This window comes from Ictalurus furcatus, chromosome 27, assembly GCF_023375685.1.
Source record: "Ictalurus furcatus strain D&B chromosome 27, Billie_1.0, whole genome shotgun sequence".
Lineage (NCBI taxonomy): Eukaryota > Metazoa > Chordata > Actinopteri > Siluriformes > Ictaluridae > Ictalurus > Ictalurus furcatus.
Genome location: NC_071281.1, coordinates 8379646 through 8405666, shown reverse-complemented (window position 1 = coordinate 8405666; position 26021 = coordinate 8379646). Strand labels below are relative to the sequence as shown.

At 37.5% G+C, this 26021-nt stretch overlaps 2 protein-coding genes across 2 annotated transcripts in view; one reads left to right on the top strand and one right to left on the bottom strand.

Annotated features, from left to right (window-relative positions):
* aldh1a2 (aldehyde dehydrogenase 1 family, member A2) overlaps positions 1-6377 on the bottom strand; it is a 28234-nt gene extending 21857 nt beyond the window's left edge. Inside the window, exon 1 of the mRNA XM_053617036.1 lies at positions 6084-6377. Within this exon, the coding sequence (XP_053473011.1) occupies positions 6084-6200 (117 nt within the window). The 5' untranslated portion in view covers positions 6201-6377. The remainder of the gene's footprint in view (positions 1-6083) is intronic.
* A 3346-nt stretch (positions 6378-9723) lies between these two features.
* On the top strand, positions 9724-24567 carry aqp9b (aquaporin 9b). Its single transcript, XM_053617206.1, has 6 exons — positions 9724-9900; positions 12016-12142; positions 15688-15825; positions 16137-16255; positions 18700-18917; positions 22358-24567. The coding sequence occupies exons 1-6, from the start codon at positions 9799-9801 to the stop codon at positions 22524-22526; spliced, it is 873 nt and encodes a 290-aa protein (XP_053473181.1). The 5' UTR covers positions 9724-9798; the 3' UTR covers positions 22527-24567.
* Positions 24568-26021: the final 1454 nt, after the last annotated feature.

The following is a 26021-nucleotide window of genomic DNA, read 5'->3' as shown; positions in this document are numbered from 1 at the left end:
ATTGTTAGCATTACAGGCAAAGGAACGGCATGAAAAATTAAAACATACGTTTTCACAAAGTTTGCACTTCATTTTTCTTTCTCTGTCTCACACAACCTCACATTCTCTCACTAGCCTCTGTCACCCTCACTTTCTCTCTCTGTGGTGTGACATGGTGCAGCTTCGGTTCAGAAATAAGGCTGTACGCTGTCCTTAGGCTCGTTTCACTGAAGGAACCTTTTTAGGAACCCGGGAATGCTGGAGCTTTAGGTGCATTTCCACTGGAGATTTCAGCCCCTGGAATTATTGTGGTGGTGATTTTCATACTGAATGCGTCTGACTGATCAACTGTAAGTTTCACAGAATGAGCAACCCTCTTAAAAATTTAAAGACCTGCATTTTTTCTAACAAGCAATTATTACAGCCTGTTTTTTTTATATCAGTGACAAAGTGGAACATTTCCATTATGCTTTAAAGTTTTGTTGACATCATATTCGCACAACAAAAGAAAAAACAATTTTCAAAAAACACAATTTGCTGTATTTTGCCACATACTGAAATCATGTAACCACTTCTGTTATTCAAGATAACAGTTTGCAATGTAGTGGAAATGATATATACACAGTATATATATATATATATATATATATATATATATATATATATATATATATATATATATATATATATCTCCTTTGTTGAAATGCACCTTTTGTTGCAAAACTCCAGCATCTGTATAATATAGTTGCTTTGGATAAAAGCGTCTGCTAAATGAATAAATGTAAATCTGTATAAATTGTTTTATAGCTTCTACATTGTGAAAGATCAGATGATGTTTGTGCAAAGTGCTTGAGTGGGCAGACAAAGCACACATAAGAGACAAATAAGTAATGTCTGTGATTCAATGAATCAGTCCAGTACAAAAATAATATGCCTGCCAATCACTCTTTATGGATTAATTAGCTAGATTCTCTGAAGTTTGTGATTTTTGTAAAATTAAGCATGGAGAGATGAGGGTAAACAACATGATGAGACAAGGATAAATAGTTCTATTCAGGGCATGTTTACCCACAGAGAGAGTGAGAAATAAAGAAAAGGCCAAAGACAATAAAAGGGAGAAGTAAGAAAGAAGAGATTAGGCAAGAGAGAGAGATGAGAGGGAACCCAAGAGACCGATAGGGAGAGTCCTCACTGCGCTGCTTATAATAAATCAGCGGCCTCTGCGTGTACCCTCTACCTTGGGCGCTGTTTGATGTGGATTTCAGGGAAAGATGGTGCGTTTTGAAGTGAAAAACTCCAGAAGTGGGGGGCAGGCTCTCGCAAGCCAGGGCCACTGACCCTCCCAGTCAGACATGGCCATATATTACAGCCTGCTGGACAGCACCCAGAGCAGGGGAGCCCCAAACACCCCCAGCTGCTCTTCTTCACCCACTGACGGATTGATGGAGCCTACCACATTCACACAAGCTGTCCCCCAGATTAGTTTACAAAAGCTCTCACTCCAGCCGGACACTTAAAGCCTTAACTGCTGACACAGAGGGCAAGAAATTCAAGCGTGAATGCAGGAAGGGTGCAGCATTTTATAAGCGGCTAATGCAGAGTGAAAAAATGTCGGTGATGAGGAACAACCGAGCTCTTCATACAATCAAGATGTGTAACACAATGTATAGAATGCCTCACTGGGCCAGAAATTGTACACTGTGCGAAGGCAAAGTGAGCCCTGTTTCACCCAGACTAAATACATTCAAACTGCTAAGTTTAGCATTAACTCACTTTTCCAGCACGAATTCCTCGTTCACATGAGTGGTTTACAAACACTTGGTTTACACAAACATTGTAGGCCTCCTTATCAGGCAAAAATGTGAACTATAGTATTACGCAATGTAAAATATTAACTCAGAGGATGCCAAAGTGAAATACATACATGTTGAATTGTTTTAGTGTATATAAAAGTTTACACAGGGGTGAATTTACTGTATATATGGGTCAAAGGAGATACACTTGTTTATCTTATTTATATGAATAATGTTTCAGTTGCTTTTTTTTTTTTTTTATGTGGACCAAACTGCAAATACATTTTTTATTGTTTCGCCACAAATTTAGTGAAGACAGTCTTCAAAATTCTTGCAGCCTATAATGAAACAGATAAGAAAACATGGAGACATGTGCATGTGACAACAAAACATTTTCCTGTTCTTATGCCATTACACACTGATTTACTGATAAAGATGTGTTTGTGGTGTTTTGATAGTTGAAGTCCATTTTTGTCATGAAATGATCTCATGTGCTAAGATGAGAGAAAGAGAGAGGAAGAGAGAGAAATAAATAAATATAGAGTTTGGAAAAGGTGAACTTGGTAATGAAAAAAAAAACCCCTTTATGATATTAGTACAATATTACTTGTATTGTTTCATAAATCTGTTTATAGAAAAAAACAGGGATTAAGGGAGAAAAAGTCTTTCAGAATAATGGTATGGATTGACATTTAATTTTGAACTTTATTCCCCACTAATATGTATTTTAAACAGAGAAGTAATAGCGAAATGATCTCATTTAATATTTGTGCATAGCAATAATATAATACTCTAATAATAAACTAATAATTGTATGAGTACTGGTGTCTGATTCATAATTGACTAAGAGTTAATGAATTACTAACACACTAACGCCAACACCCCCAACCCCCCCCCCCCCCAGTTTAAGATTTACTCTCTTAGGATGTCAACTTCAATACCAGAATGGTGTGAGTACATCATCATCATCATCATCATCATCATCATCATCATGGGAGGTAAAATTAGCACAGAGATTCCTCCCAGTCTTTCTCCCATGGAAAGGTCCCAGACCCTCAATCAATTACCCTAAATACGCAAACTCTGTACCTCTCCTTCCATCTCTTTCCCGCCTTCCTTTGCCATCTGAGAGCCACAAACAGAGAAAACATCAATAATTCCCCTTCAGGGGAGGCTAATTTATGGCTTCCTCTGAGCTGCTATCAGAGCAGCAGGCCAGAGCGTATACAGAGAGCACCTTCAGCAGAGCCGCTCTCCCGCGCACCGTCTGCACATCCATCGCTCTGTCTATCTGCGTGAGTTCATACACACACAGAAATTCAGAGAGACCCAAATACAGGAGGGAATATAAGCTAGAATTTCAACACTACATGTCTGTAGTATTTAAGGCTCAATCTAAACAGGCAATCAGTCAAGAAGGAAGATAAATAAAATCTTTCTATCTAATCTCAAGTCCACACACACACACACACACACACACACAGTAGTGCCAGGACAGGGAGTGAAAACACTATCAGGTAACAAACACAAGTGTGTGTCCCTGTCTCACCTTTTCTCAGGGTGACAGGGTGAGGTAAGGACAGGGCACACATTCACATGGGTTGTTAAAAAATCTGAAGCATCTTTTCTAAAGTCATATTGGAAGGGAAACTGTCATGGGAGACGGTCTGGCTGTTATGAGCTATTGTAAATTGAAACACACTGCCAAAAATATTTTAAACCTAACATAGCTAAATCAATCACCTTCTATATGCATGACATTAACCATGTTGCTATTCTCGGAAAAAAATGATCAAACTGGGATTTTAAGATTTAAAAAACGCTTGTTGCTTGGATTCGGAAGAGTTTATCTTCTATAACTTGTTACAGGATCTAGTTGATGTAATATTATTTTAAAATTCATTAAAGGTAAATAATTGGACCACTGTTATATATTTGTATGGTACATTTACACTGTTTGTATACTGGGGGACATAAATGTACCTTTTGCGCCGTAAGGAAAAGTAACTATCACTAAGATCTGAAAAAGTACGTAAGTAAGAGTAAGTAAGAATACCTGGTATCTTTTTTTTTTTTTGTGGAATGTGAACACTTTTTAAACACACAGATTTAGAACACTTTTTTTAAATGCTTAGATACTGAATAAAAGTTGTTTTTCCCATACTAAAACATTCCATACATGCTATATGTGTGTAAACAATGTGGGAGACTACACAAGCATCAAAGGAGGCTTCACATACTGGTAGTGCTGATAGGGGAGTGATTTAGTAGATCTGGCAGAGCCACTACAGCTGGCTAGGACTACACTGGCAGGAAGAGAAGAAGGGGGTGTTTGCAGTATCTTTAAAAGTCTCTAGAATAATGTTAGTTTTCAACAGTGGTCAGAAAAAAAAAAGTAGGGGAAATGGTAAGTTCAAATGACAGCGAGGTTGTGAATGTATCTATATATTTACATTTAAATACTTAGATAACAAGGACTTCCTAAATTGTCATTAAATCGCTTTGTAAATGTCATAAAATATTAAATGTAAACGCATAAATTAATTTGACGCTAGCAAATATTAAAAAATGTCACTACACAGTAACATGATAAACAAAATATTAATCACTTTTTTTGAGTAACAACAGTCAGTATATATTTTTTATTATTATTTTCTTTGCCATTTCTGAAGGTTATCGATAACAGATATCTTAATTCATGTCACGTAATGGCATGAATACAAAAGGGATAGAAAATAAGGATAACAGTTTTAGTAGGAAGATTGTTGCCATTGTTTTTAATGGAGTAAATGGTACCCGCTTGCATCGCCCCTTAAATCAAGCCCTAGGATCTGAACAAAGACTTGCATAAAGATAAAATTGCATAATGTTCTGCTGAGAATTGTTCTGCACCACAAACAGAGTATCTTTAATGCGACTTAACATCTTTTTGAAATCCAGCATGCAGAGAGAAACTATGTGAAAAGAAGTAGTAACAGGCTGTAAGAGGTGCTCATGTAAGTAGAAGCCATAAATCAGAACCGCTACCCCTCTACAAACGACACAAAGTGGATAATTCAAATTCCTAAGGGTTCGTCCACCAAGTCACACTCCCTTTCCTCAGAGTACACTCAGATTACACGAGTAGATGTAAGTGTGTACATGTGAAAATAAATTCATGTGGAAGCCAGCAGATATCTCATGAAGCCCTGGCTTTCTATCTATCACAACCAGTGGACTTTGTTCCTTCTGTGTGTACTGTGTGCCATTACCTACATACCTGCCAGTACTATCATAGCAATAAAGTTATTCACCTTAAATCAAAAGCCATTTCAAACACTTTCCTCCTGAGCTTGTATATTATGATGTTTCATTACTTTATAACAAGGATGCATTTTCTATGACTGGACAACAAGAGCTGTCCATCTCGCATAATCACAACAGAACTCTTTCACGTTGGCCTGAGAAATCGGAGCATCCGTTTATCAGCTACATTAACCTTGCTATTAAAGTGTGCTGGTGTCCACAGTTGTTAAAACTGCAGGTTGCCCATCCACTGCTTGACAAGACCTGCATTAAGCACATCGCCTGCAAGCTCTCTGGTAATGCAATAACATTTCCACACACTATTTCAACTTCCTACACGGGGTGTACAGAATAGGAAAATGCTTTGTCATTTAGCTCTGAATCTTATGTAGCATGGCAGTTGTGTTCTTCAAGAAAGCAGATAAGAGCGTTATCTCCTCCAAAGTTCAGCCAAGTTGGGGAACTACATAGGGTGTTTTTATGGGCACTCTCTGTGGGAAATTTCTCAATGGGGAAAAAGTGGCACAACAGTGGATCTATAAGCCATTAGTGTGCACACATCCAGCATGTAAAAAGAGGTAGAATAGGCTAAATAAGAGCATTTTTTTTATGGTACTGCTGATAGGAAGCCGTGGAGAGTGGCAGTGCAAGTCTCCAATGCGTACACAGGCACACGCGCGCGCACACGCATTCTTAATATGACAAATGACCAAAAAAAAAAAAAAAAAAGAGCGCACAGTAAACATTAAAAACAATGCACTTAATCTTATGAATAAATACAGGCGGGCTTCCTGGTTTACACTGCCACACAATGAGAGCGTAATGAAATGACTAGTAAAGTTAGGCTAGAAAGAGGAGCTAGGTTCCCAAATTTTGACCGGTTTACTTATAATTGAAGTTAAACCCCTTCAGGGAGCGAATGTCCGATGCGCGTGGCATCCAAACTGCGCGCAAAAGATAAACCAAAGCCGCGCTCTGGAACCCTTTCAGCTCCTAAAGACCTGTGTTTGGAGCGGTCTTACCCACCTTGGTGTACTTGATCTCCGGGTTGGGCACGGGTGAGGGCATTAGCTGCAGGGATGCCATGAGCGCCGCGGGGTCCGCCTTCAGCCCGCCGGGGAGCTGCACTGCGCTGGAGGTCATGCTGTGGCGCGCGCGCTCAATCCCAACACCGACTTCACGAAGAATTTAGGACTTTGGACTCCTTCCTGTGTTTATAAGCAGGTGTCGGCATTGGGTCCATTTTTTATTGGGCCGCGAATACAGGGGCCGTCCTCCTGATATCATTAAAATCCAACATTTACATAAAGCTACTCTTTCTCTCTGGCAGATACCACCCACTTTCAGTGATGGGCGAGTCGTGAAAGGACCGGATCTTCTTGGACGACTCTTGAAGCGAGTCGAGCAAATCGAAAGTCATTGCAAAGTCGGTCCTTTTAATAATAATTGAATGTAATTAGTAGCAATTAAACGAGACTGTAAATAGGCTTCGTATGTAAATTTCTGCTTGAACGCAATTGTTTAAGAGGACTGAAAAAGCCAAACGAGTCAGTGAAGTGAATCGAATCAGTAAATGCTCATCATTTTTATTCTAGGAGAAGCCTAAAGAGGCACAGATCGACACACAGGAGTAGTTTGTGGTCTAAATAGGCTAAAAAAAATTATGTTAACTGTAATTTTGAAATACATTTAGGATACTATCTACTGTATATTACTATATACTTTCAGGTTTTTTGCTGTTAGGATAAGACGTTTTTTTATTATGGTACAATATGGATTAGGATCTGAATCGATGGAGGTGTTTGTTTAAAAGCTAAAAAATATAGCTAACTAAATACTATCCTAATTACAACAACAATTAGCACTGATTAAATTACTGGTTAAAAAATATATTTGTATGTTTTTTCTGTAGAAGGTTTTTGTGTGTGTGTGTGTGTGTGTGTGTGTGTGTGTGTGTGTGTGTGTGTGTGATCATGATTCATCTTTAATTTACTACCAACACTGGCGTATTATTAGACTAGAGCCTAAGAATACACATAAAGGACTGACAGAACTTTTTTTTCTCTTGAACCTAATTCTCGGAAGTTGTAAATAAAAGAAAATAAACACGTCATATTTCAGAGTACACAACAACCAATGAGGTTAGCTACTACATTTGTAATCTATTGTAGGCTAATTGTTACAGTGTTTAGCCTAATTAACTGCTACACTGTTCATTTACGTCATTTACGTCCAGCTGGACTTGTATAAACACTTTGTGTGTTAGTTAAACACTGGGGAGTTTTGTTGAGGTTGGGAACTTGGTTGCCATGTCTGTTCCCTTTAAGTTCCTCTATCACACGTGAACGTGAAAGACTTTCAAAGTCCGTTTGCCTCACAGCTCAAAAACACTTCATCATACACACACACACACACAGAGAGAGAGAGAGAGAGAGAGAGAGAGAGAGATCAGCCATCAGGATGTTGTTCATCTCTCCACATCAAGCGATCACACCTTCCTCTGGCTTCTCTGTCCTGGGCTGAATGGTCTCCTCCCGCCGCGCCACCGCCTCCTTCAGCACTTCAGCGCAGCCAATACACACCACAAGCACATCTAAAATCTGCCTTTAACACCCGCAACATCTAAAATCTGCCTTTTAACACCCGCAACATTCAAGCTGCGGGGATTAAAACCACAAACACATTCACACCTCCAACAGCAGCAACTTCAGCATCCACCCCAAACATGTGCGCATCAGCCAGGAAGACGTCCTAGATGTAGTAAATAAATAAAAACAAATAATCGACTTCACACTTTCTCTCCAAAGTTAAACAGTCGGTGCAATAAACAGAGCAGTAAAATCTCCCCCCCTTTTTTTTTTTTAAAGAGATGATGTAGAAGAGGAGCTGCGCTTTTGTGTCATAAATTTCTCTGACACATTTACAGTACTTTCATACTCGGGTTTTAAAATAAAAACTATTTATTTAGCTGATTTTAGAATTTAATTTAATACTTCAGTAAATGCTTTCACTGAATTTACCCATCGCAAATGATTCAGTTTTAGATTTCACTCGTTCATGTCTATCATCTACTACACTATATATTATATTACATTATATTATTTCAATTCACTTTCGCCAAGTGCAAACTGAAAATGAGTGTTTTATAATATGGGCTTTTGAAATGTAGCATAAAATAACATAACATAAACTTTGACTGTTTTTTGGTAACAAAATACAATTAAATAAATACATACATATGTACATGCATACACTCAGGAATAAAGGTATCAAATACTGTTCCTTGTCTCTGGGGTGGTAATAACAAAGTTACATATTTTGTACCTTTATTACATACATACATATATACGGTACAGTCATATGATATGAACTAGGCTACTTGATAGTGATTATCATATCTTACACTAGAGTAGATAACACTAATTTAAGATCATTAAAGGAATAAATATCATGTCTTAATTTGTACCCAGCCCACTGGGTGCTTTTTATCCATCAGCACACACACACGCACACGCACGCACGCACACACATACACGCACGCACGCACGCACGCACACGCCGCGTCAACAGTGTGTGTATCTGCTTCACATCAAAGACAACACCTCAGAAAAAGTGACAGTGAGTAGTGATTAATGAGCTGAGCCTCACTCATCTCTCCATGGGCTACCTGTCTCAGACCTTTTCTCCTCAAGCTTTCTAGAGTGTTTGCTTATTGGGTCGCTTATTTTCCAGCCAAACAGTTTACTAATTAATCCAAAAGAACACAAACCAGCACCGAACTATCTGTAATTAAATCACACTATATTTAAACTGAACCATATCTACCAGCCAGCCCCAAACTTTTTTTTGTCCGGAATGAGAAATTGCCGGCCGCGGCTTCACCGCCAGTGTACGTGCGTTTCGTGTTCAAGGAGCGCCCTCTGGTGGACAAAAACACTGTGTGACAATTACTCCAAGATGGTTGGTCTTACTGCGCAAGTGCAATCCGTATCCAACCAAGGAATTTAGTTTTGAGCAGTTAATTAACAATTTCTTTTTCTTTTCTTTTTTTCCAGTTTCATTTTTATTGAACATTTCTGCCGTACATTTCTGCTGAACAGTTAATTAACAATTTCATTTGAAGAGAGAAGTTTGTTCAATCGGTAGTTGTCTCTAAGAGGAAAAAAACTTGTGAGGACATTGGGGCAAAAATGATACATTAATTATTAAGAATTAAGCTAATTAAATATAACTAATTACAGTAGGTATGAGATGTCCCCACACCCCAATCTAGTTTCATTGATTTATTATACTGAACGAATTCACATATAAAATATAAAATACATTTAAATATAAATATAACAATATAAACTGACATATAGCCTAACAAAAGATATATTGAATCTTCTACAACTATAACTCACACACTCATGACTTTCATGTCAACACCTGAAGTAAGAATATTATATTATAATATTATAAAATATATCTACAGTAGATAAGATAATATTTATGATGCCGTTTAGTTGCTGTTGAAAGGTTGCATAAAAGCGCAGCAACATATCCAAAAACATGTTTTTGATCATATGATTTGCCAGACTCATTTAAAAGAGTCATTTAAAAGGAACCGATTCATTCCCGAGTCATCATCGCTGAAATATGTCAACGGACCCGAACCACGGTGTGTGTGTGTGTGTGTGTTTCTCTGATCCTCTTAGCATTAAGGTATTAACTCACTAACAGCAGGCATTTGTGAGCAAACATGGAGCTGGACAGCCTGAGGAGTCTGAGAGAGAAATTCACACTTCGGCATGCCATCATCAGAGAGTTTCTAGCGGAACTCCTCGGGACATTTGTACTTATAGTAAGTAGTCAAATCTGTAAGAAACAGTTTTTTTTCATTATTATTATTGCTATGCACAGTGACAGTAATATAAAAGTAAATTGCACAAAATACCTGTTTTTAACATTAATAATGAATTTATCACCCTGGCATATTTCATGCAAATTTTGCAGCTGAGTGCAAGCAAGTGTTGTTCAGTTTTCACTGAATAATAATAATAATAAAAGTAGAATATTACACCAACACAAATGATTTAATGAATATATACACTGTACCTTTATCTCAAATATGATATAATAAGAACAGTTACAACTAATGGCTATATACTGTATACCACATGACACTACATATGCACTATATTTTACACATAAACTTTACACATTAAAATATGTCAAAAATCAGCAAGAATATATATAAAAGGTAAATAAACTATATAAAAGTTTATAATGCATGCAGTGGTTTTGCTTTTATTAATATATTTTTAGCTTATATCTTAAAACTGACAAGCACTTGGAGTTTCATGACTCCAAGAATGTGTATAGTCACATTTATCGTCTGATTTATTGAACTTGGGGAATTGATTCATGTATTATTTCTTTTCTATTTTTATATGATAATACATTTGGTATCACTGAAAATGCTGAAAATAATGACCTAACAAATTTCATCTTATCCTCTCGAGGCTCATACTATGATGCATTGTGTACATTTTAATTTCTTTATATATTTCTTCATATACTAATAACATAACTATGAAAGCTAATCAAGGTTTTCTTCTACCTACTGTCCTCATATGAGGATGTAATCATATCAATTAGGGGTAAAAGGAAGTGTGTGGACAGTGAGATCTACAGTAATATTTGTATGTAATAATGATAGTTACATTAAACCTAGTCCCCACTTGATATTGTACGCAGCTTCACAGCCTGTGTAATATATTATATACATGTAATTCATGTATGTAAGCCCTGATTACAGCATGACAGTTCTGTTCATCCTCAGTTTTAGTTTGTTAACCTTCTCTGACCTCATCTGATATCTGACAGTTCGAAGATTAACAATTCTCTCTCATTGAGCAACATGAAGCTAAATATAAGATGACACATTCTGTTAATGGATTAGTAAATACAAATAAGACACTTGCATTTGTCATGGACATCTCAGGAAAGGACTGTTATGGGAGGTTAAAAGTTTAACAATATTTTAATTATGCTACAAATATGTAATGCAGTTTAAATCATTTGTTTTCTGTCTAGAGGTTTTGTGTAGTAATGTAAAAGACAAAAGAGGGTACAATTATATAATAGTATCGTTTGGTGATATGAACCTGGATACATTTAATAAAGCAGTTGACATTTTGCTGACGTTAATAGAAGTATTAATTAAAGTGTCAGTTCCATTAGTGTAAGGTCTTTTTTTATTTTATTTTATTTTTTTAGACATTTTCATTGTAGGTCTTAATTCAGCACCTAATTAACTAACTAGTGCCTATAGCCAACTAATTACTTAATACATATTTCATTTACAGGTATTCATTTGGCAGATGTTATTGTCTAAAGCAAGTTACACAGTGAGGCAGAATTCAACCCAAGCACAGAGCTGTTACAAACCCATAAGCTCAAAAAGATATTTATATTCAACGGTAGAATGAATAAGTGAAGGTAAAAAGGAAGTGTTTGGGTTATAATGTAAGCAGTGCCTTTTAATCTTTCAGTGATTTGAATGATGTTAAGCAATGTTTGTCTATAGTTTCCTTTTTGCCTTCAAACCTACAGTATGAGCCCAGGTTGCAAACAACAAACACTAGTCTTACAAGATCTCCCAAACAATACTAGGAGCCTGTTCTGTGATCATACACAAAGAGTTTTCCCCCCACAGTGTCCTGTTAGCTTCTATCACTGTTAATTACCAATAAGAACATTATACTGTAGAAGTGGACATCTTTTGTTGCTCTCCTGTTCTTGTCAGTCCACACTTTGCTGAATTCTTTGATTCCATGGCCACTTCTAATTAGAGCTGAAGTTTTGCCGAACAGCAGAGCTTTAATGTGATCTGCCTCACAATAGAGGAGAGACTGTTCTTCTGCACTGGTCATCTGTCCCTGTCTGTTGATTTGTTGTGTCTGTCCTTTCTCAGCTTTTTGGCTGTGGCTCGGTGGCACAGGCTGTACTCAGCAGAGGAGCTCTGGGTGAACCGCTCACCATCCACATTGGCTTCACCACAGGCGTGATGCTGGCTGTCTATGTGTCAGGAGGCGTTTCAGGTAACAGAATAATTCATACTTGTATAGCCTAAACTTTTATAAAATCAAACTAAGACACTGAAGACAGTGATCATTTTTGAAATCCTGGTTGCTTTGTATCGACAAGTTTTTGCCTTGTCTTAGACTTATTTGACAGCTTCTTATAGTTTGTTAGCATCAGTGGCAAATCTGTAGCAAATCAGTGTGTTCAGTGTGGTAACTAGCGGTGTAATGATCAGAGTGATCGGATTGATGCAGCTATTTTAAAGGCAACGATTGAAAGGAATCAAGACAACCATCGTCAATCATTAAAAAAATTAGTGATTATAATTGGTTAAAAATGTATTATTATAATAAAAAAAAGACAGGCGTGTGTAAAAAAAAAAAAAAACTGCTTGTAAAATTATCCGCACTGATGTATAAATAGCTAAGGTGATTTGCCCATACTTAGAGTAGTCATTCTCTACATTATCATCATTCACAAATTAACCATAGCCCTACCCCTAACTCTGAGCAAAGTTGGTTGCATAGCTATAGGAGGCAATGTTATAGGACATAAAGTTTTTGTTCCCATATTTTTTGCCACCAAAAAAAGAAACCAAGCCCCCCCCCCCCCCCACATCCTGAATCCCAATTTAACCCCTGTTTATAACCCAGTTCAGCTTAGTCATCATAACAAATCAATGGGCATATTTAACAGTCTGTCTGAACTGTAATATTTTGCTTTTCCATGATCTTTGATCAGTGCTGTCAGACACCAAACAAATAAAAAACAAAAAAACAAAAAAAACAAGTACCGAACTTTTAATATTTTGTTTCAATTTACTGTAAAATCCTACCAGGAGTTATAAACACTTATGCCCTCAGAATTTAAGTGCTGGCATAAGAATTCCTAAATTGATGAGACTTTTTGAGCAAATTGTTTTATTAAAGTCACTGAAACTTGTTATAACGAGGATGTGTTTTTTGTGCTAGTTCCAAAAAATATCTCTATTTGACATCACAAAAAAGACTCAAGCTCGTACACTACTATCTTCATCAAGAAATCCAGAATTGGTGAATACACAAATTAGAGATTTGCCCTTCTAAACCAAGTACTTGTAGCACTTGCATACTGGAGCATGATATATAGTTATATTTTATGATGCAATGATATTTACCTGGCATACATATGTTCAAAGTTTTTCAGATCCTTTTTTTCCTAAACAATGAAGAAAAATGCTACAGTCATTTCCCTTAATCTAATGTAACCATAAAAAGACATTTTATAAAGCTAAGGGGAAACTTTAAGTAGATACTTCATATAACTGAACTTTCTATAAATACCATTTACAGAAAGTAAGAGCAAGGTAATGATGTAATTATAAATCAAAAGACCAAAATAGCCTTTACTCTCACATAAACAAGTACAGACAGTGCAATGCTTTTCTTCACATACTGGTTAGGAAGCTGGAGTCAGAGCACAGCATCAGTCTTGAGCTTAGACTTTTAAGGGCTTTGCTCAAGGGTCCAACAGTGACAGCTTGGCAGGATAGTGTTTGCTCTCATAGTAGCTCAGAGCCTTTAACCACAGAGCCATCAGAACAATGTGTAAACTGTCTGTGATTGCTGTTCAGTCCACTCTGCTGTGAAAAGAGGCAGGTTTAAACTGTCTTTTTAACACTAATCATAAGATCAACACAACTGGATACAGCATGCTTCAAACTGGGCGCTCCATCTCCATCAGTGAGAGTGTGATGTAATTAATTGTAAAATTAATGGACTCCTGCCTCATGTGAACTCAGAGATTAAATAATTAAGAGTAGGGAGTTAGTGGTATTCTGTGCCAAGAGTGTACTCTATGGGGGTGTCAAGTTTAAGAGGGAAGCACATTCAGTGGTTTGATTATGCACTCTTTAGCGACTGACTATGCAGATATGAAACACTATGTGTATCTAACAGGACTTTATTGGGTATATTCTGGATTCAGTACCAATCATACTGTATGTATGACTCAGGAATTTATACATTTTGCTGAATAAGACAGTTATTGGGCTGATTTATACCATCAGCATGAATCATCAGTGGTGATTTTTAAATGGACTGTTAGTTCACATTATCACTAAAGTGAAATGAGGCATGAAAGAAAACACTGCACTTTTGCAGGCAAAGCAAAAAGAAAATCACACTGCAAAAAAGACATGCAGTGTATGTGACATTTCTGGAGTCCTGAACAAGTGGACAGAAAAAAATATACATATATACTGGGAGTCAAAAACACTAGCAAACTAATGTGAAATTTGTGATTGTAGACCACATCCTAAATGACAGGAAGAGAGATTGTGGAAATCTAATAGGAGGGAGAACGCTGAGAATTTGGGGTCAAGTGACTTCTGCTTAACAAGGAAACGGGAAGCAGTGGGTGCGGAACAATCATCACTAGTAGTTTAGTAGCGAATTTATGACTAGTTGAGAATTTATAAGACGATAACTAGGAAAAAGGAGGAGCGTCATATGTGGCATTTCTCCTAAAATGTCCACGTTTTATCATCACCTTTCTTTCTAGAGATTTCTCTGTTATTCAGGAATGAAATAAAACTTTTTAAATTCAAGGGTCCAGTCAAATAGGCTGACTATAAGAAAAGTAAGATAATGGTAGATTGTGCTTTCCACCACTGTAACTGATTCATTGCAAATGATATGACTGAATCTATATACTTCCACTCTTACAATTGAACTCTGGAATTATTGGCCATCATGAAAAAACATGGGCAAAAATTATTGTTTAAATTAACATTAAGTACATTGGCCTGCTTCCCTCTGCCAGGAGTTTCAGACTCAGAGAGAGAGATAGAGCTTTCAACAAGATAGTTGAAGATCAAGATGACCCCATATACACATCCATATAAACACAGAAATAGTTGCAGGAAAACTAATCATCAATCTCCAATTTTGACCCCGAATGAAAACCTGTGGTCAGAATTGAAGTGGATGTCCACAAGCACAAACCATAGCATATATGGAGATTAAAATTTTCAGCATGTTGGGGCAGAGCAAGATCCTTCTACAAGATCTGTCCACTGTTAACCATTACAGGAAGAGACACATTGCTGTGCTGATCATTTAAAGGGAAAAAAAAACAGTTAGAAAACAATGCACTACTTAGGAATTACGTATTAATAAAAAATAACATATTAACCAAAGCCTCTTTAACTATGATACTGACCAGGAGAACGTGTGAGGGAGAGTTCCTGTTTTACATTTGTTTTTCCCAGGCTTGAGACAGTGAGATGAGGTGAGTGAGAGTTGGCAGAGCTCATTATAGTACTTTGGAGTTAAATAGGGGTCACTCCTACGCCTGAGAGTGTCCTAAGACGACTTAGACTGATTATGTCAGACCCAATTCCCAGGAAGCCAAGTGTATAATAAAGACTAATAGAGAGGACACATTACCTTAGGTGTCTGCTGAATGCAGTTTTAACACATGTTGGCCACCATCATGCTTAAATTACCATTCTGTCAATTTAACTAAATGATGATAATCCCAAAGTGTAGGGCATTGACTTATAATTGTCTTCATTTTACAGGAGGACATGTAAACCCAGCTGTATCTCTAGCCATGGCAGTCTTAGGGAAGTTTCCCATTAAAAAATTCCCTGTGTATGTGGTTGCCCAGTTCCTTGGTGCTTTTGCAGGCTCTTGTGCTGTCTTTGGACTGTACTATGGTGAGTAAATATTTCATACCACTTCAAAAGAGATTTTCAAAAAAAGGCTCTTGGATTGGGAAGTATGGCCTTGCTGTCTTCAGTGATTATCAATATATATACCATATTAGTATCAGATGAACGTCTTCAGCAATGTGTGCTTTTTTTATTTTTAATAAATACCTACATATGTCTGTGCCGATCTGCACTCACTACAACTGCATAAGCACGTGTATCTGTATTATATTTCAAAATAAAACATATTTAGAAAATGTATACAGTAGAGATGAACAATTAACTTAGAGCTAATAGAAAATATTTCATTTCTACAGATGCCTTCATGAACTACTCCAATGGAGAGTTCCTGGTCACAGGTGAAAACTCCACTGCAAACATCTTTGCCACCTATCCAGCAAAGCATCTCTCAGCCCTCAATGGGTTTTTTGATCAGGTGAGAGAACATGTCATTTGATTTGGATTTTGCAAAGAATTCCTACTACTATAGACCATTATGAGTCTGTTCTGAAGGTACTGTGTGCATTTGAGTATACTGTATACCATACACACACGTCTGAGATATGGAGCTTCGCTGTTTGGATCTACAAATTGATTTATTTTAATCATTTGGTTTCATGACTTCTATTCAGAACAAGTTGACATAACTTGGTGTCAGCAGTTGCATAGGGATAATTATCCTTGTTCAGAGCCAAGATGCATAGATGTTTGAGTTGATTTTCTCAGTGCATTGTTCACATGCAGTTCATTCGTCCAAGGTTGCCAGATTTTTCTTGTGCAGAGCTGTTGGAGAAGGGATTATTCAAAAAGCATGTAGACAACATAAAGTATCAAAACACACATTTTCCCTTATGTCTGAAAGAATAACAGGATTTGACCCCTACTGAAAACCTGTGGCCAGAATTTGAAGAGGATGTCCACAAGCACAAACCTAAAAATAAATGGAGATTAAAATGTTCTGCGTGTAGGAGTGGACCAAGATACTTCTACAAGATCCATTTAACCTTAACCATTACAGGAAGAGACTCATTGCTGTGACGATAATTTGAAGGAAAAAATAGTTTTGCATATCAATTAAAAAAAACATTAAAAAGGGAGAGTTCCTGTTTTCCATTTGTTTTAGAAGTGTGTAGATGTTTGTTTCATTTCAACTTTATTTTTTTAAAATAGCAATAAAAAGTGTTAAAAGCATAGTAACAAAAAAGGAGCTAAATAGCAACCATGCACTATTTTAGTGTTCTTGGCTCCAGAAAAGTCCAGGGTAAAACACTGCACCATGACTGTAACACTACAGTGAGAATAAGCCAATAACTAGCAAATTATACACACGAAGACAGTGAAACATAAGAACAACAAAACTAAAAAGACATTACTATAGACAAAACTGCAATATTTGCAAAGCACTAAGACTTGAAAACTATACGAGTGCATACTTGCTAATAGAGACAGGCTAATAGAGGTGGGTATCTGATTATATGACATCATTTGCCATGCTTTAATCTGTATAATATTCTTGTTAAGACATTAAGTACACAATCCTGTACCTTTGCCATTAGTTTTCAAATCTTTTATTTAGGATACAGTTGTCATAATTCATTTCATAGCTGGTTGGGTTATGAAATTACTCTTACTTAAAAATGTTATGAAATGCATATGGAAGTAATGAATGGGAGAGAACCTTCCAGAACCAAAGCCATTTAAAGTGGGCGTTGAATGTTCAGATATAATACTCACAACCACAAAAGATAAAGTTGAAATGAAAAACTAGGAGGATATTAAAACCTCAGGGGAGGACCTGATGAAAATGAATGTCATAAAACCAATTTAAGCAAATAGAACAAGCTCGTAAATTATTGTATTGGCCTGTATATGAGTAAACAGTCCCTTATAATTAATGAGTTATAATGCTATAAATAAATGAGCTATAATGCTAAAATGGATATTATGATTTCATCTACAAGCAGTAATATTGCTCTCATGCAGATTCACAGTGGATGAGTTGACATGATAGCAATCTTGAATGATGTCCTAATATGAGTCCTTACTGCACTGTGACTGGATCAGTCTATTACTGAAGCTTCACCTCAAACTGACCCATGTGCCATGAAGGCAATTGGAGACCATGGGTGTCCATGATGGTAATCATTTTGGTCACCATTCAGCTCTCTCCTCCACTTCCACAGGTTTTAGGTTAAACCCAGTGTAACCTAGTTAACTTTCACAGTTTAACCTTTATTAAAGCTAGACAAGACATTTATCAATGCTAAGCATACATGTTGGTGTGGGTCAGAAGGACCCTCTAAGGCTAAATCTCTGACCAGAGTTCAGAGTAATTCAAAGAGTTGTTACTAGAAACAATAATATTTTACAATAAGTGCTTTAATATTAACCTGTGATCTATTATGCAGCTGGAATTACTGTCAGAGCTGTTGTTATAGAAAATTAATTTTCTAAATAAAGACTTTTTGATCAATCAGAGCTGAGAATTCAACAGTGCTGAAATAAACTCAAAGCATTCAAAAACTTTCGACTGTTAGTGAAAATCTTAGCATTTTTGGTTAAATTAGCAGTGGATTTATTCTGAATACTATAAATTAGAAAATCTAAATAGAGAGTATGTACAAGTGAACTGAGAAAGGTTTGAGATATTGGGTCCACATAAAGAGACAAAAACATTGTGTCACACACACACACACACACACACACACACACACACACACATTACATTACATTACATTACATTTACATTTATTCACTTAGCAGACGCTTTTACCCAAAGCGACTAACAAATGAGAAAAGTACAAGCAAAACACACACACACACACACACACACACACACACACACACAGTAATGGTAATGGTTACTGCTTATTGATGCAGGTGATTGCCACTGCAGCTTTGGTGCTATGTGTCCTGGCCATCGTGGACAAGAAAAACATCGGAGCACCTAAAGGAATGGAGCCACTGCTCATTGGTTTCACCATCCTGGCCATCTCAGTGGCCATGGGTTTCAACTGCGGCTATCCCATCAACCCTGCCCGAGACTTGGGACCCCGGCTCTTTACTGCAGTGGCAGGCTGGGGGGTGGAGGTTTTCAGGTACAGAAAACACACTCACACAAATCTGCTTGACCTCTGACCTGACCCTGACATTACCCAATTCCTTATGTCAGAGCTCATATTAAACTTCACTCTAATGCTATGACCTTAGAGCAATATTAACTTCAAAGAAACAATAGCTAGCTAAACAAATGCAGCCCCATCTGGGTGAAATTTAAACCACTGCTGAGGCTAAGGAGTTAGTGAGAAAAAAAATATTCCAACCCATAAATTTGGGGCTTGATAAGATTTTACATGTAAAACATGCACTCATAGAACACCTTTTTGGGAACACTACACTAATACTGGATAGGGCCTTTCTTTGCTCTCAAAACAGCCTCAGTTCTTAGTGACATGGATTCCACAAGATATTGGAAAAGTTCCTCTGATATTCTGGTCCATGTTGTCATGATTGCATCAAGCAATTCCTGCAGACTTTTCAGGTGCACTTTCATGCTGCGAATCTCCCGCAAATCACATCCCAAAGGTGTTCTATTGGATTCAGATCATTGAACTCATTGTCATGTTCATGAAACCAGTTTGAGATGAATTTTGCTTTGTGACATGGTGCATTACCATGCTAGAAGTAGCCATTAGAAGATGGTTGAATTGTGGCCATAGAGGGATGCACACAGTCAGCAACAATATTCAAATATGCTGATGATTGATTGGTATTAACGGGCCCAAGTGTGCCAAAAAAAACATTCCCCACACCATTACAGTACCTCCACCAGCCTGGACTGTTGACACAAGCCAGGTTGGGTCCATGGCTTCTGGGGCTGTTGGCACCAAATTCTGACCTTACCGTCTGTGTGCCTCAGCACAGAAATCGAGATTCCTCAGACCAGGCCGCGTCTTCAACTGTGCAGTTTTGGTGAGCCTGTGCCCACTTGAGCCTCAGCTTTCTGTTCTTGGCTGACAGAAGTGGAACTCAATGTGGTCTTCTGCTGTTGTAGCCCATCTGCCTCCAGGTTTCACGTGTTGTGCATTCTGAGATGCTTTTCTGCTCACTATAACTGTACAGACTGATTAACCAAGTTACTGTAGCCTTTCTGTCAGCTCAAATTAGTCTGGCCATTCTCCATTGACCTCTCTCTTCAACCAGGCATTTCCATCTGCAGAACTGCCACTCACTGGATCTTTATTCTTTATTGCACCATTCTGAGTAAACTCTAGAGACTGTTGTGCATGAAAGTCCCAGGAGATCAGCAGTTATAGAAATAATCAAATCAGTCCTTCTGGCACCAACAATTACGCCACGGTCTAAATCACCGAGTTCACATTTTTTCCCCCATTCTGACGGTTGATGGGAACATTATCCGAAGCTGCTGGCCCGTTTCTGCATGATTTTATGCATTCCACTGCTTCCACACGATTGGGCTGATTAGAATGTGTGAATGACCTAATAAAGTGTTCTGTAAGTGTGTATTAGGTAAATAAATCTATATTTATTTGGGTCTGTATTCCCAGATGATAATATTTCTATTTAAAATTATTTCAGCCCAAAAACTGTAGCTAAGCTGAACCTAGCTAACAAAGTAAATGCAACATGCTGCTATTTGTATCCCAGTTTAGCCAGATGTAGATTAAGTAGCTGGAGGAATAATGTATTCTCTGCTTGATGCCATGGAAGATATTGGAAAATATTAATGAAATATATTTAATGGTCAATGCTACAGTAAAAAGTGAGCACCAATTGTTATGCTTAGACAAAGCATTGATTTACTCTTGCTGTTATGTCATGACAGAAATTTGCCCCAATTCATTTATTCATTCATCTTCAGTTCCTGCTTCATCCTAGTCAAGGTTGGGGTTGATTCAAAGTCAATCCTGGGAACCTAGTTGAGGTAGGAATAGACACTGGGTGGAACATAGCAGGGTACCACACACACACACACACACACACACACACACACACACACACACACACAAACCCCAAACACTTTAGCGCAACTACTCTAGCTACTGGTTGGTTCTTCAGTGGAACAGTGATGTCTTCTAAACATAGTGAATTGGGTATTCCAGCTTGCCAGCATGAGAGAACAAAGAGCATTTCAACGACAGCTCTTAATAGAGTCTGCATCTGACAACCCATGTCTGCTCCTCTGATACAGCTGGTTCATTTTTCAACACCCCTGTGTGTCTCTGGGAAACTGGGAAGAGGAGAGACTCTCTGCACATACTGGGTTCCAAGTGGTATTCATTATTTCTTTTTCTCTTACACAAACATGGTTTTCCTCTCTTCTAAACACCCACCAGCAGAACACTGTGTTATTTTGTTACCTAAAGATAAACAGTCGTGGTCACATATCGTCTCTGTGTGGAAACAGAAAGCCAAACTGGTTTACATTCATACTGACAAAAATAAACATCACTATACTGTAAAAGTTACATAATTACCCTCAACCATTAGTTTAAAGACACTGAGAAAAGGGCTACAAGTACTAGTGTGTACAGCAGAGGGCACTCTCAACCAAAAGTCTAATTATTCTGCATCACTATTTAGAGTGCTCTGCTCTACTACATGATCATGCCAATATAAACCCCACAAGGCTGCAGTTTTGGAGATCCTCTGACCCAGTCGTCTAGCCATCACAATTTGGCCCATGTCAAAGTCACTCAGATCCTTACTTACCCTTGTCCATTTTTTCTGCTTCCAACAAATCAACTTTGAGAACTGTTTACTTGCTGCCTAATACTGTATACAATGCCACCCCCTGACAGGTCCCATTCTAATGAGATGATCAATGTTATTCAATTCATCTGTCAGTGCTTTTAATGTTATGGCTGATCAGTGTATAATCATTAGGAAATTACTGTGGTATAAGAGGAATAATGTGATGTTATTGGAGATGGTAACAGTAACCTCACTTCACATCACACCACACTGCCCTGCCCTGCCACTGATTGCTTTCATATAATAGCAAACCTATTGGTTTTTTTTTACTCCTTATAAATAATATTTGGATACTGGAGAACGACTGTGTCAGCGCTTTACATTCTTAATACCCTTCAGAAGCACTGCACTTCCTGAGCTGAACATGAGTTTTTTAATCGCTAGTGCATTCATTATAGCCACGTGTTGCATCCTGGTCAAAACCGCACTGTTTTTTAAAAACTCTTGTATAAAAATGGGGTAAATGTATGTTTTGTTTGGACATCTGTCGAGTCTGGTGTACAGTTGTAATGTGATTCTGCTCTGTTCTCCTTACTGTTTGTGTTAAACTACCAGATAAGCTTTTCATTAAACAAACTCCTCCGCATATCCCAACATGACCCTGCGTGCAAGTTCAAAACCTTTATCAGTGTAGCATAGGACAAATGGAAATCTAATGGCTTCTTCTTCAAAATCCTACAAACCTGTGAGTGTGCATGTTCACCACCAATAGTAACTAGACAGTGTGTTTTCATACAGTAAGTGTGTTTTGCTGTGTGTTCAGAGCCGGGGGCTGCTGGTGGTGGATCCCAGTTGGTGGTCCGATGGTGGGAGGTGTGCTGGGAGCAATGATCTACTACCTGCTGATCGAGCTACACCACATAGAGCCAGAGAAAAAGCATGAGGAGAAGAACACCGTTAAGGACAAGTATGAAATAATCACCATGAGCTAGACAGAAGACAAAGAAGACTTTGTCTCTTCTTCACCTCAACCAGGCTGTAGTGTAGAACCTCAATTTTCTTCTGTTTTTGTCTCTTGTTGTAAGAATCCAAGCATCCACATTGGTGCTAGCATTACATTATACATCCTACAATTAAACTAATGGGAAATTATCATAGTAGCAGTGATGAGATAAACATAAGCTCCTTATGAAGTAAATTACATTGAAACAATGTTAAAACTCTGGTAAGGATCGACTTATTTCCAGATTATTATCATCCAGATATTATTCAGGGATTAATGCTGCATGCACAAGCTTGTTAGATGGTCTTGTTAGCCACTCATCATTACTGAATCTTTATAAGTGCACCGATATTGTTACCTATCGTGATCTATTTTGGTATTTTCCTAACATTTTACTCCACTGTAAATTTTCCACAGTATGGTTAGATAGGTAAAATGGTGGCTATGACCTAATTTGTGATTACTAAAAAAATAAGTTGGTAATAACATGCTTGGAAACTTGTATTTATGATAATTCCAGTAGCACGAGGAGGAAGCATATGATAAGGATTGGAGCACACACATTACAGAGCTGAACTATGTTATACCAGCACATTTTATAACAGGAAAAGGGTCTAAAGTGTTAATAGTAAATAGTAAATGCCTGCTACATTAATTCAACATTAAATAATATCTGAAGATTTTTTCCCTCTAAACAAATGGAATATAGATGGGTGAGTTTTGTACTACACAGTATAAAGGGGTAAATTTCAAATGGTTTTTGATAATTTTTTTTTTAACTTGTGTTTTTGTAATCTCTTAAATGAAACAGAACGGAGAGTCTGAAATTCTCTGCAGGCCTGGAGTAAATGAGCGACCACTGACCTCTGAGAACGCATCAAATGCTTTTCAAAAACAGCTGCAGTTAAGAGCTCATCTGTTTTACAGATTCTATCAGACATGAACTTGGATCTCAAGTTCCCACAACCAAAAAAAAAAAGACTTCAAAGAGCAGTGTCAAACCATTACCATGAGGCCATATAGTTAAATAATTTAAATTATTCTTGAGCTTAACAGTGTCCAATTTGCACTCAATGCCTGTTTTCTCATTGAAACACTCTCCCTCTGGATTCATAGGCCTGAATGATCCAAATTCAAATACTAATTTGGATACATTTTAGTGAAGTTTGCTGTTCTAAGGGTATTTCAAGACCAATAACCTGTAACTAGAATACTAGACAAACACCTTTTAGCCAAAAATGATTTGTATTTTTTTACTATGAATTTTCAAAAGAACTCTATATGAGCTCTATATGCATCTCACAGTGGTTGGCAATTCTTTACATATTGTTCTTGTGGATATATTAACTTTTTTTACTTTTTTTTTTTTTTACCACATATGTTTTAATGATATGGCAATGATCTTCTGAAATTTCTTCTGAAAGCTTTGAAATAAATTACTATTTCTGGTTGAACAAAAATCTGACTCATGGAATGCAATTTTACACAACCTAATTGAATAGCTAATGGGTGTCTACTCAGCATTTAGTCTGAATATTCACTGACACAAGATGTCCCTTGTAGTAGATGAAAAATATTTGGACCTGACTGACCCCATTCACCTGATTCAGAGACACTGTTTACTCACTAACCTGGGTCACAGTGGTCCCATGTTTCCAAGTTCATTTCTAAGTTCATGTCTATTTATGGAGTTAATACTGCTGTCTACTAAAGCATATTGTACTGTAAGATTCACTGAGATTACACTGTTTTAATACAATACTATTGTAGCTCCAAATTACAAAGCTTATTATCAAGTAACTAATATATATAAAAACAATGCAAAATGATGAAGCTAGTCACCGTTCATTAAAGTTTAGGAAGTTAATTGGGGCACCGAACATGCACAAACGACACTGCTTTTGTCCTCTCCCTAATTACTATGCAACCAAAGCCAAACACCAGCTATACACATTTAAAAACAAGCTTTATGGTTGAAGAAACTACCGTGGGCATGTTGTAGAGGTGCCAGAAGTGCACAACAGCACAGTGTGTTTATTTATAAATGTATTTTTTACATTTGTCACAATAAGATTCTAGTATTTATGTTCAAACATAAAGTTTCTATTTCTGCAACTTTGGAAAATGGAATGTTTCTAAAAAAAAATTTATATACATGTTTTCATTTCAAATGAAAAGCTACATTATGGCTCCAGTAAGTCAGTGATCTGATTCATGAATGGTTGCATCATCACCAGGACAGCAGAAATACAGGAAATAGAGAAATACAGGATGTTTGTCCAGTAAACACAGCATCATCAATATATATCTCCAGTGATGAAACTTCATGCTAAAAACCAGGATGGCTTAATACTGGCCTGTTCCATAAAAAGATCTTGCACTATTAAATACATGCACATGTTAATCTAATAACTGTAAAAATAAATAAATAAATAAATAATGACATAAAACTGTAAGTTTTATAGTTGTAAATTGAAAACAATGCTCTCCTGTTTTGAGCTGTGATTATTTGTGGTGTTTAGTGCTTCCAGGACAGTTTGTCTCTAAGTGTTTATGTTTGCACACATTACCAGACATAGAAATGACTTGTTATAGATGGCCAGAATTACCTCATTATTGGCAAGGCTGAAAACCACTTCTGAATGCACGTGATCTCCGATTCCTCAGATGTCACTGACTTAAAAACCATCATGAGTCTGTAACGGATATCCTGACATGGGCTCGGGAATACTTTGGTAAACTTTTGACAGTCAACACCATTCACCGCTGCCTCCACAGATGCAAGTTAAAGCTTTACTATGCAAAGCAGAAGCCATACATCAACACTGTCCAGAAGCACCGCCAAGTTCTCTGGGCTCGGGCTCATCTGAGATGAACAGTAGCACAGTGGAATCGTGTTTTGTGGTCCGACGAGTCAACATTTCAAATAGTTTTTGGACAAAATAGCCGTCGTGTTCTCCGGGCCAAAGAGGAAAAGGACCATCCAAGCTGTTATCAGCGTCAGGTCCAAAAGCCAGCGTCTGTCCTGGTATGGGGGTGTGTCAGTGCCCATGGCATGGGTAACTTGCGCATCTGTGAGGGCATCATTAATGCAGAAAGATATGTACACATTTTAGAGCAACATCTGCTGCCATCCATAGCAGGACAACACCAAACCAAATTCTGCCCAGATTACAAGCGCATGGTTGTGTAAGCAGAGAGTGCGGGTGCTAGCATGGCCTGCCTGCAGTCCTGACCTGTCTCCGATTGAGAATGTGTGGTACATTATGAAGCTGAAGAAACGCATAATGGATGAATGGGGGAAAATTCCGCTTGCTAAACGTAACCAACTGGTGTCTTCAGTGCCCGAACACTTAATAAGTGTTATTAAAAGAAAAGGTGATGTTACACAGTGCTAAACAGTTGACTGTCCCAACTTTTTTGGAGTGTGTCATCAGATTTGAAATGAGTGTATATTTTCAAAAATAAACTGAATTCATAAAGT